Source organism: Pelodiscus sinensis, chromosome 26 (assembly GCF_049634645.1).
Source record: "Pelodiscus sinensis isolate JC-2024 chromosome 26, ASM4963464v1, whole genome shotgun sequence".
Taxonomy (NCBI): Eukaryota; Metazoa; Chordata; order Testudines; family Trionychidae; genus Pelodiscus; species Pelodiscus sinensis.
This window is the reverse complement of record NC_134736.1, coordinates 3,635,436-3,647,005: the sequence shown is the minus strand read 5'-3', so window position 1 is coordinate 3,647,005 and position 11,570 is coordinate 3,635,436. Positions and strand designations below refer to the sequence as shown.

Here is an 11,570-nt window from a genome sequence, read left to right as displayed (position 1 = left end):
AGACGGAGCTTGATCCTGCCTTGAGGGCGGGGGGCTGGACTCGATGACCTCTCGAGGTCCCTTCCAGTCCTATGATTCTATGATTCTATGACCCCTCTGTGGGTGAACCATTGTTAATTGTCTCATAACTCTGCACAAGTTGACTTTCCAACCCCCAAACAGTTTGCAATGGAGCTACAACCGTGTGGGGGTAGCCGGCTTCCCCAGAGTAACATCGACCCACTTCTGAATGGGTGGGTCTCCTCTGGATTGAGTGTTCTGCCACTGGTGGGTTCATGGAAGCTCTTCCCACCGTTCCATGAAGCTGTTTCCTCATTCAGAAGTTTTGAAGGTGCTGCTGGTCAAACCTGGGTCTCCTAGCTCATGGGACCCAGGTTTCCCAGACCATGTGATCTCATTACAATGTGTGGGTTCTCCTGCACCAGAAGTGACAGCAACATAGAATCATAGAGCCCCGGGGCTGGAGGAGACCTCAGGAGTCATCGAGTCCAGCCCCCTGCCCAAGGCAGGACCAACTCCGACTGAATCCCAGCCAGGGCTTTGTCAAGCCGGGACTTAAACACCTCTAGGGATGGAGATTCCACCCCCTCCCTAGGGAACCCAGCCCAGTGCTTCCCCACCCTCCTAGGGAAATAGTTTTTCCTAATATCCAACCTAAACCTCCCCCACTGCAACTTGAGACCATTGCTCCTTGTTCTGCCATCTGCCACCACTGAGAACAGGCTCTCTGCATCCTCTTTGGAACCTCCCTTCAGGAAGTTGAAGGCTGCTCTCAAATCCCCCCTCACTCTTCTCCTCTGCAAATTAAATAAGCCCAAATCCCTCAGCCTCCCCTCGTAGGTCATGCGTTCCAGCCCCCTAATCATCTTGGTCACCCTCACTAGACTCTCTCCAATGCTTCATATACTTTCTGTAGTGGGGAGGGAGTCCAGAACTGGGCACAATACTCCAGATGTGGCCTGACTAGTGCTGAACAAAGGGCATAGTGTGGCAAAACAGGCTGTCACATTACCGAATTGGAGGGAAGCAGCCAGATCGCTGCTGCACCCCTAGGTGGGGGTGTTGGCCCCAGAAGTCTGTATGAAAGGGAGCCATGTGGGGTATTGAATGGGAGCTTGTTGTTTTCTGATCCTGTGTACACTGTTTATGTGAGTATATAATGTCTGTGTGTGTAGATCTGTAATCTGTGTAGAAACTGAAGATTTCCCTGCATGTGGTTAAGCATTGGGCAGGGCCGAGCCTGTGGACATGCTAATTACCTGTGGAACAATGGTTCTCAATGGGCCAAAGACACACCCAAAGAATGGGGGCTGTCCTGAGAGCAGCCAGCAGGGAACACAGAGAGGCTGAGGACCAGGTGACCTGCTACATACTAGAAGAGGCCAGGAAGGAGTATAAAGAGGCCATGTGGTCGATGCCAATTTGTTCTCAGCTCAGCACTTCATCCCAGAGGCAGCGCTGCAGGGATCGAAGAGCCCGGAAGACCTGTGAACCCATCCTGACCCTAGGATGTGCAACATGAACTTTTAAACCAGCAGCTGCAACATCTCTGCTAGAGCCTGCATCGAGGACTGGGAGACTCGGTGCATGTAACGTACTGTACTTTAATAACCTTACTCTCATGCTTTTCTTTCTTGTAATAATAAACCTTTAGATATAGATTCTAAAGGATTGGCCCAGCGTGATTTGTGGGTAAGGTCCAGAGGGTAAATTGACCAGGGATCTGTGGCTGGTTTCTTGGAACCGGACAGGACTTGTTCGGGGTAGGTGGGATTGGGTGTTAGGACCCCCCACCTGTGTATGAGGCCCGGGGCCATCTGGGGCACGGATATTGCTGGGGTGTCGGAGGGGTTTTGCTCGGGAGGCTTCAGGCAGGCAGCTGAAGCGCTCTGTGAGACTGGTTTGTGGCCTGTTTGGAGAGGTCGCCAGTCAGGGGGACTGTAAGGAGCCCCGGATATGAGCAATTCGCCCTGAGCGGACGCCCTCAGCTGTGCCCAGACACGGCCCGGTCCGTCACACAGGCATTCAAAATATCTGCCCAGTAGCTTTCCGTCACAGTCAGCCCATTTTCATGTGTCAGAAAACGCTGCTCAAATTCCTCTTCCTCTTTTGTATAAGCGTTGTCCCACATAAGGAGCCAGGAGGTGGGGAGGGGGGCAGATTATCCTTGGCTAATGGTCCCAGAGAGACTTTCTTTCCTGTATATTCTTTTGTGCTTCTTCTTTTGATTTGGAAGGCTGAGAAAATCTTGCCGGACCTGTCGGTGTTCTCAGCTAAATAATTTCTCAGGCTGAAGTGAACGTGAAGTTTGGCAGTAGAAGGAGGGGTTAAAATACCTGCAGGAAGACCCATCCATTTGCACTGGGAACAAACGCAGAGCAAAGACTGTTTGTGCAAGATGGAATCTCCAGCGAGTTTCACGGGGGGAGAAACGTACCAGAAAGATTTTGACCCTGCAGTGTATCTGGAGACATACTATTCCTTCGGTTCCAGTAATTGCCCAGGGAATGAAATTCTAGAATTATACCTGAAAAGCCTTTTCAAGATATTCATTTCAGGTGAGTAGAGCAGCCTGCGGGGATAGGACAGAAGGGCTGAGAAGTTCTCAACATTTCCTCTGGCCTGTGATTGCATGCTCATTTAATAATGTTGTCTGTGAAGTGAAACAACAAGGATCTATAAAAGTAGGGAGGCTTTCGGGACAGGGGTCTTGCTCTAACTTGGACTTCCTGCTGTGTAGATAGCACCAAAAGCCAAATTATGCTAGTTCAACATCAGCTACGCAATTGACGAAGCTGAAGTTGCATAGCTTAACTCGACTTTTAAAGCATTTTTAGGATCAGCATGTCAGAACAGCTATGACAATGAGCCTCTGTAGAATGATTAATTATTATTGCAGTAGCATGTAGAATCCCCAGCTGAGATCAGGACCCTAGTATGCACGGTACAAGCACACAGGGAAAGGCAGTCCTTAGCCTGGACAGTTCTGAGGTTGAAGTTGGTTCCTTATTCTCAGTTTCTGAGTCATGGTTCCTAGACTCTCTTTAAATTATTTAAAAATACACTGACTTAAGTTTACATTTTTAGAAATGTCATCAAATCAAAGTGATTGAACTGATAAAAAATTAAAAGAGAATTAGCAGATTAGTCAACTACTAATGAAGTAAGCAGCTGGGTTTTGATGGGTCGAACATGACAAACTAGCCTTGATTCATCCCAAGTAACAAATCTTTGTCATTAAGAACATAAGAACAGCCATACTGCATCAGACCAACAGTCCACCCAGCCCAGTATCCTGTCTGCTGACAGTGGCCGATGCCGGATGCCCCAGAGGGAGGGAACATGACAGGTAATCCTCATGTGATCCCTCCCCTGTCACCCATTTCTAGACACAGAAGCTAGGGAAACCATTCTTACTCATCCTGGCTAATAGCCATTGATGGATTTAACCTCCATGAATCTAAATAGCTCTTTTTGAACCCTGTTAAAGTCCTGGTCTTCACAACCTCCTCTGGCAAGGAGTTCCACAGGTTGACTGTGCACTGAGTGAAGAAAAACTTCCTTTTGTTTGTTGTAAACCTGCTGCCTATTAATTTCATTTGGTGACCCCTAGATCTGATATTGTGGGAATAAGTAAATAACTTTTCCTAATTCACTTTTTCCACACCAGTCATGATTTTATAGACCTCTCTCATACACCTGCCCCCTTAGGGTATGTCTACACTACCCTCCTAGTTCGAACTACCATTACTCCTCGTGGAATGAGGAGTAACGGTAGTTCGAACTAGGAAGCCTAGTTCGAACTACCTAGTTCGTGCCCCGTGTAGCCGCGCGGCACAGGGTTCAAATGAGCAGGTTCTTAAAAATGGCGGAACCCCGCTTATGCAAATGAAGCCCAGGAAATTCAAATCCCGGGCTTCATTTGCAAGTGCAGTATGCCTACATTACCCTGCTAGTTCGAACTAGTGGGGTAGTGTAGACATACCCTTAGTCTCCTCTTTTCTAAGCTGAAAAGTCCCAGTTTTTTTATCTCTCTTCATATGAGACCCGTTCAACCCCCTAATCATTTTGCTGCCCTTTTCGGAATCTTTTCTAAAGCCAATATATCTTTTTTGAGATGAGGTGGCTACATCTGTATGCAGTATTCCAGATGTGGGCGTACCATGGTTTCATACAGAGCCAATAGGATATTTTCTGTTTTATTCTCTATTCCTTTTTTGTTAGACAATTCTGAGGGAATTGAGACATGCCATTGACTGACATGAACTTTTGTTACTGAGCAATAATTCTGCCTCATGTCATACTGCCAGTCCACTTACTTGGTTACTCAATCAATAAATAAATTAGTCATTTACATTTTTATCCCAATCACCGACATTTGATGACATTTCTAAAAATTAATCTTACATTGATATACTTTGAATAATTCTGGCAATGACATACAAAACTGGGAAACAATGGATAGGATGCTGGTACCACGAACAAAGAACTAGCAACAAGAAACCGACATCAGTCTAGGCTTTATAATGCAAATAGACGAGCTGCGTGAAGGCAGGATAGTTATCCCCACTTAACAGAGGAGGGACCACGGCTCAGAGGGTCATTTGAAGTCACATGGCCGGTCTCTGGCTGATTTCCTTAGTCAACACAGGCAAAGGCCTTCACCAGAACTCACTTCCATAGGTTTTGGGGCTGTTGCTTGAGGAATATTCCATCTGACATACCCTCCACACAAGGCATCAAAAAAGCAAATAAAAAGCAAGCACAAATTCCCTTCCAAACTCCAGACCAGCACTTACAATGTCTCCATCTTACTGGCCACGCAATGTGTCAACGTATCTTCATTCCCCAACTTTCCAAACCAGGTGACGTGAAAGGAGACACCCTGATTGACATCGGCAGTGGCCCCACCATTTACCAGCTCCTGTCCGCCTGCGAGAACTTTAAGGAGATCGTCGCTTCCGACTACACAGACCGGAACTGCCAGGAACTGGAGAAATGGCTGAAGAAGGAGCCGGGAGCGTTTGATTGGACCCCAGTGGTGGAATACGTCTGTGAGCTGGAGGGAAAGAGGTACAGGGACTGGAAAGAGCAGACTGTCTAAATCGCTTGTGTGTCCCTTAGTGTCTCTTGGTAGCTTCATCTCCCGATCACAGAATCATAGAATCCCAGGACTGGCAGAGACCTCAGGAGTCACTGAGTCCAGCCCCCTGCCCAAAGCAGGACCATTCCCAACTAAATAAACCCAGCCAGGGCTTTGTCAAGCCGAGACTTAAAAACCTCTAGGGATGGAGATTCCACCTCCTCCCTAGGGAACCCAGCCCAGTGCTTCCCCACCCTCCTAGTGAAATAGTTGTTTCTAATATCCAAACTAGACCTCCCCTGCTGTAACTTGATGCTAATCAGCTGGAAGATGCAAACACAATCTGTGGTGAATACTGGAAGGCTGTGTCTAGACGGGCAAGTTTTTCCGCAAAATCATCTGCTTTTGCAGAAAAACTTGCCAGCTGTCTACGCTGGCCGCTTGAATTTTCGCAAAAGCACTGACGATCTCATGTAAGATTGTCAGTGCTTTTTCAGAAATACTATGCTGCTCCCGTTCAGGCAAAAGTCTTTTTCCGAAAACCTTTTGCGCAAAAGGGCCAGTGTAGACAGCAGAGATTTGTTTTCCTCAAAAAAGCCCCTATGGCGAAAATTGCAATTGGGGCATTTTTGCAGAAAAGTGCATCTAGATTGGCCATGGACGCTTTCCTGCAAAAAGTACTTTTGCGGAAAAGCGTCCTGCAAATCTAGACGCGCTTTTCCGAAAATGATTTTAACGGAAAACTCTTCCGTTAAAAGCATTTCTGGAAAATCATGCCAGTGTAGACTTAGCCAAAGGTTTTTTCTTAGCAAATAAAGAGCAGGAGGCCTGTGATTTTCAGTCCTTGAAGTGGTCTATCTAGAGTTGTCAGGAAGTCTCAACGTCACAGACTTTGGAGGGAGTTATCAGTTGATATTGGCACTTTCCCAGTCTGAAATGCACAGTGAAATGTTGCTTATGTAAATTCAGGTGGTTACAGATTTTTTTAAAATATCCAAAGTTCAGATGGGGTCCAGTGAAAAAACAGCCCGAGTTTATAAGCCTGTTTGAAAAAGCTTGATGAATTCTAAGCAAAATGTGGTGGCTAAGACTTAACTGCAGTTAGCATTCCAGCTTATCTGACTTTTAAAGCATGATCTGTGGAAAGGGGAGTAAAAACAAAGTTAACGCAAGATCCTACAAATAGACATCACTCTAGCGAACGTTTTCCTTCTGATACTTGCACTGTAGCACAGAAAGACACAGTAATTGCAGAAAACCATTTGGGGTTCAGCTCTTATTGTATATGTGTCTGTCTGCAGGGGAAAGGAGGCTGAGAAAGAGGCAAAGTTAAGGAAAACCATCAAACAGGTTCTGAAATGTGACGTCCACAAAAGCAACCCCATGGATCCAATCATCTTGCCTCCAGCTGACTGCTTGATCTCATCCCTGTGCTTGGAAGCTGCTAGCAAAGATCAGAACACGTACCGCCTTGCTCTGAAGAACATCAGCTCCCTGTTAAAACCTGGAGGACACTTGGTGCTGAGTGGAGATTTGGGCTGCAGTTTCTATATGGTTGGCCCTACACGGTTCTCTTGTTTGGTGCTGAGAGAGGAGTTTCTGAGGGAAGCCCTCAGTGAAACTGGCTTCAGCATTCAAGAGTTTGAGGTTCTCTTCAAGGATAATAAAGTCGGCGACAGTTCTGATTACTCTGGCATGTACTTCATTCTCGCTCGCAAAGAGGAAGCGGTGTAAATCCTGGGGAGTGTGGGTAAAAGAAACCCTTCCTAAAGGAAGAGGAATAATATTAGGAATAAACATAATGAAATTCGTGCAGTTTTGTCTCCAATGTTAAACACATGAAGCATTTTGTTGTGAAATTTGTGACAACTCCAGGAGCATAGAAACAGCTAAATTGCTCTTGCAGGATGAACTTAACTGAGGAATGCTTCTCAGCAGGAGGAGTCCCCACATACAATTTTGGCTGCTCATTCTAATTTCTCGATAATTTGTACCTTGGTTCTGCTTGGGTTCTTGACATTTGCCAGGGTTGCCAGAATCTGGACAGACTGCAGCCCTAGGGCTGAGAGGGGCAGTCAGCACTTAGGCTACATCTACACTATGGCTATGTCTACACTGGCACGATCTTGCGCCAGAGCGATGCAAATGAGGCTAAGCGTGGAATTATCGCAGAGCCTCATTTGCATATCTAATGAGCCACCATTTTTGTGGAAGAGGCTCTTGTGTGAGAAGATGTCTACACTACCCCTTCTTGCGCAAGAAAAACCCTCTTGCGCAATACTGGTACGCTGATTATTTTCAGGAATAACGGCATTGCGCAAGAGGGTTTTTCTTGCGCAAGAAGGAGCAGTGTAGACAGCTCCTTCTTGCGCAAGAGCCTCTTCTGCAAAATGGCAGCTCATTAGATATGCAAATGAGGCTCATTGATATTCCATGCTTAGCCTCATTTGTATAGCTCTGGCTCAAGATCGTGCCAGTGTAGACATAGTCTTGGAGTTTTCTCGGCAAAAACTATGCTAACGAGGGACTCATTTGAATGAGTTGCAATCTCATTTGCATGTTTTCTGCCGATCCGCTTTTTCCCAGGGGTTTTTTGTGCAAAAACAAACAGTGTGGACGTTTTCTTTTTGAAAAAGCCGCTTTTTCCATGAGATCCTTGTACGGTAAACTGAGGCAGCCCTAAATGTGCTAGTAGGCCTCTAAACAGCATGACTCCATCCTAGAATTAGGCCTGGGAACACCACAGTCAGGATAAGAGCTGCAGGCAGTAAAAAGATGCTGGGCACCATAGCAACCACATTCTAAGACACTCGGACAGAACCTCAGTTAGTAACGTAACACACTTTGCTCAAGATAACATTCATAAAATGTGCTTAACTGTCTTGCTTCATTCCTGGATAATGAGCCTGAAAACCAAGCACTGCACCAACTCAAGGCCATACCCGCCAGCTATAGAAACAACATCATTTATGCTAACTAAAATGTTCTTACTGTTTCGCTGACATGTTTTGGCTTTTGAACAGTAACTACCTGTATATTAATGAATGAGTTGTTACTTTGCAATGGGCGGAGATATTATGTAATCTTAAGTAGTTCTATTGGCTTATGTGCTCATTTCGTCTTGCTGCTAGACCTATCAAATCATTTTTCCTCTGTCCACCTGCTGACTATATAACCTATTGAATTGTGTTAATTAACCAGTGTTCACCAGGGTAACTCCTGCGTGTCACTCCATCAGCTGGTGTATAATAAATCCTCCGCTTGTTTTCACCTGCATCCAGAGTGTCCTGGATTATTTCCAACAATCTTTATACCTCCAAAAAGGAGGTATATTTGAGGGGTTCTTTTTGGCATTTTCTCCCCGCTCTGGTGCATCCAATCCCAGCAGCAGGCCGCAGCAAAGTTCTTTCATTAATCAAATACATGGCCTAACATTAATGCCACCTGCTTAATATTTGGCTCTGAATCATTCCAGAATTTTTTTTACATCCTATATAATATACAAGCCCATTTTGTAAATTGTTACTGGCTTTTTACCAATACATTGAGCTAGAAATCTTGGCAAGTATTTATTTTTTGTTCTTTCTTTTTCTCAGATGCCTTGAAAACAGAATTAACCCCTCACCTCCTGCCCAACAAGGGCATCTAACAGAATGCCCACTTTACGACCCTCCCATGCCCACAGTGAATATGTTGTTTCATTGCAAGCAGCAATGTCAGCTGCACCCGGGACTGGTTCCCACAAAACTCTGGGTATATCTACACTACAGAGTTTTTCTGGAAAAACGACTGTTTTTCTTTCAAAATAAAATCGAAAGAAAAGAAGGGGTTTTTCCAGCATTGGTAATCCTCGTTCTACGAGGAAGAAGACTTTTTGCAAAGGAGCTTTTCCGGAAAAAAGCGTGTGGGGACGGGGAATAGGGAGTTTTTTCGAAAGAAGAGGAAAGAGGAAACAGCACAGGTGCTTTGGTGGCCATTCTGCCCATAGTAATCACAGCAGAAATGCAAGAGAGAGTCCAATGAATGTGGACACTATATTTCGAAAAAGCAGATCACTTTTTCAATGCACTTTTGCAGTGTGGACGCACTCTTTCGGAAGAAGTTTTTCCGGAAAATCTCTTCTGGCTGCTCTCCCTACTCCAGCGCTGGTCACCCAGACTGTGCTGCCAGTACTCCTCCATCATACCACAAGTGGCCTTTAACAGATGAGTGCCTCAGCTGCACTCATTAGATCCCCTGTCACCATTTTCCTGCAAATGGATTTTAAAGCCTATTATGCATCAGGAAAAATTTGGACACGTTCTCCCCCCCGCCCTGTAATTCATTTCACAGGCTGATTGCAGCGAGCGTCTTCTGCTTTTCTGCTTTCTGAACATTAGGAGGCATCAATGTCTACAGCTGCTCTGGAAGCAGAGTTTGTAGACAGATGGAGCTGGACAGCCGGTTTAATTGGCTTGTTTTCAAGACTGGGCGCTGCAAAGCAACGCCTGGGCCATTGCATGGGTCTGTGCAATGCCTGGTCCACTTGGCTGCTGCTGTAGTAGCATAACGCGGCAGAATGCGGGTTCACGTCGCTAACCATGTATTCCCCTCCCCCCTTTTGGTTTTCCCCCTTTCAGCCTGTATGTGACTATCGCAGAGCTGTGGTCCAGCTGGTGGTGCAGCTGCAGTTCCTTTTGTGTCTCCGTGAATGGATTTTTCCGAAGGGAAGCACATTCACAGCCCTGCAGCCAGCTTGGAAACCCTACCTGTGGCTCCCAACAGTCTGACCCTGACTCTTCGCGATGACCAGGTCTCTGAGGGCAGAGCCACCTCGGTGGTTCCCAGATGACGAGGCAGTCCTGGAGAGAGCCTCTCGGATCCACCTAAGACTGGAGGCTGGAGTGACAACGCAGTCAGGGTTCCCCCATTCTTGCACCCCATAGCTGCAAGAACAGACTCTGCCAGCTGGTAGAATAGACGGGTTTATTGCTTCTCCAGGATACAGCACAGCCTAGGCAGGATGGCTGGGTCTAGACTGGCATGATATTGCGGAAATACTTTTAACGGAAATCCTTTTCCGTTAAAAGTATTTCTGCAAAAGCTCGTCTAGATTGGCAAGTGCCTTTGCGCAAAAGATTTGCTTTTGCGCAAAAGCATCCGTGGCCAGTAGAGACGCGATTTTGCACAAGAAAGCCCCGATCGCCATTTTAACCATCGGGGCTTTTCTGCGCAAAACAGTTCTTCCCTGTCTATCCTGGCTCTCTTGCGCAAGGATTCTTGTGCAAGAGGGCTTTTTCCCGAGCGGGAGCGGGAAAGTATTTGCGCAAGAAACACTGATTTTGTACATTACAAAGTCAGTGCTCTTGTGCAAATTCAAGCTTTTGCGCAAAATCTTGCCAGTTGAGACGCACCCGATGTGTTTACAGAAGTCTGGGCCAGGATACTTCAAACCCCTTGAAATGGGGTCCCTAGGCCCCTGGATTCCAGCCCTCTCCTCAGTCTGGTTCCTCTATGATTCCAGCCCAAGACTGACTCTTCCCCCAACCCCCCAGTTACTTTGTTCAGCTTCTTCTCTTAACTTGTAGAACTTGTTTTAGCCACTGCCCTGGGGGGGTAAGGCACCTCCTGCTGGGCCGTGCTTACAGACAGCTGCCAGTGGGGGTCCCCCACAGCCCACAGCCCAAACATAGCAACCAGCAAGGAACTTACACTCCACCACAGCCAGTTCCCCTCCTACTTGCCCCTCTCCCCCGAGACACTCACACAACACAGGCAGTGTTCCCTGTAAGCTGAGCACTTGTGCAGCCGCTCAGGAGAAATTCCAGTGCCGCCCCGCTGATTAGCAGAGCTCCTGCAGCTCGGTTTCGTGTTTCCACTGGTGGTGCACATTGCCACATGCCTCCGTGCACATAACAAAATTCACTCCTCACGCAGATGGAAAAAAATCCACCTATGGATGGAAAAGATTAGAGGGCTCATTAAGCACAGAAGATTCGGTTGCCATCTTTTGCAATTGAACCATGTTTGGTGTTTTCTTAAAGCCCCACCTAAGGGAGCCTTCTGATGAGGTGAGAACCCCAGCTTTTTTTTGGAAGGGGGTGTGTGTGAAGCAAATATGTTTCTAGTCCCCATGGTTGTGGAAAAAACCCTGAAAAACACAGCCTGGGTGAACCAGGCTCAGCAAGCAAAGAAAACAACCCCAGCATGTATGATTAAGTCTCAGTTTTTAAGCCTATCGTGCCATTTTTGGGGCCTTGTGGTGTTTCCAGGTTTGGGGCTGGCCAAACGGCTTTCTCCTGTCCTTAGGGTTTTCCAAGAGAGCCCTGCTACCCTTCCTCTCTCAAGCCATTCGCCTCATTGGGGAGTAAATGCTCCTGCCCTGCTTCCCTTTCTTCAGCAGTCTCAGAAGCAGAAAGAGTGTGGGCAGCCCCATTGATAGCCGACCTGGCGCACTTCCAGCCTGTCCTCTGGTGATCCTAGTCTCATGCTCCTATGCTGTCCTTCG

At 46.7% G+C, this 11,570-nt stretch overlaps 1 protein-coding gene across 2 annotated transcripts; it reads left to right on the top strand.

Annotated features, from left to right (window-relative positions):
• The first annotated feature begins 2,320 nt into the window (after window positions 1-2,320).
• Window positions 2,321-8,359, top strand: LOC102448323 (nicotinamide N-methyltransferase-like). 2 transcript variants are annotated; one of them, XM_075909538.1, is made up of 3 exons: window positions 2,321-2,558; window positions 4,866-5,073; window positions 6,385-8,359. In XM_075909538.1, the coding sequence occupies exons 1-3, from the start codon at window positions 2,399-2,401 to the stop codon at window positions 6,815-6,817; spliced, it is 801 nt and encodes a 266-aa protein (XP_075765653.1). In that variant the 5' UTR covers window positions 2,321-2,398; the 3' UTR covers window positions 6,818-8,359. The 2 variants fall into 2 exon arrangements, with proteins under 2 accessions (XP_075765653.1, XP_075765654.1); XM_075909539.1 differs by lacking the exon at window positions 2,321-2,558 and adding an exon at window positions 3,267-3,349.
• Window positions 8,360-11,570: the final 3,211 nt, after the last annotated feature.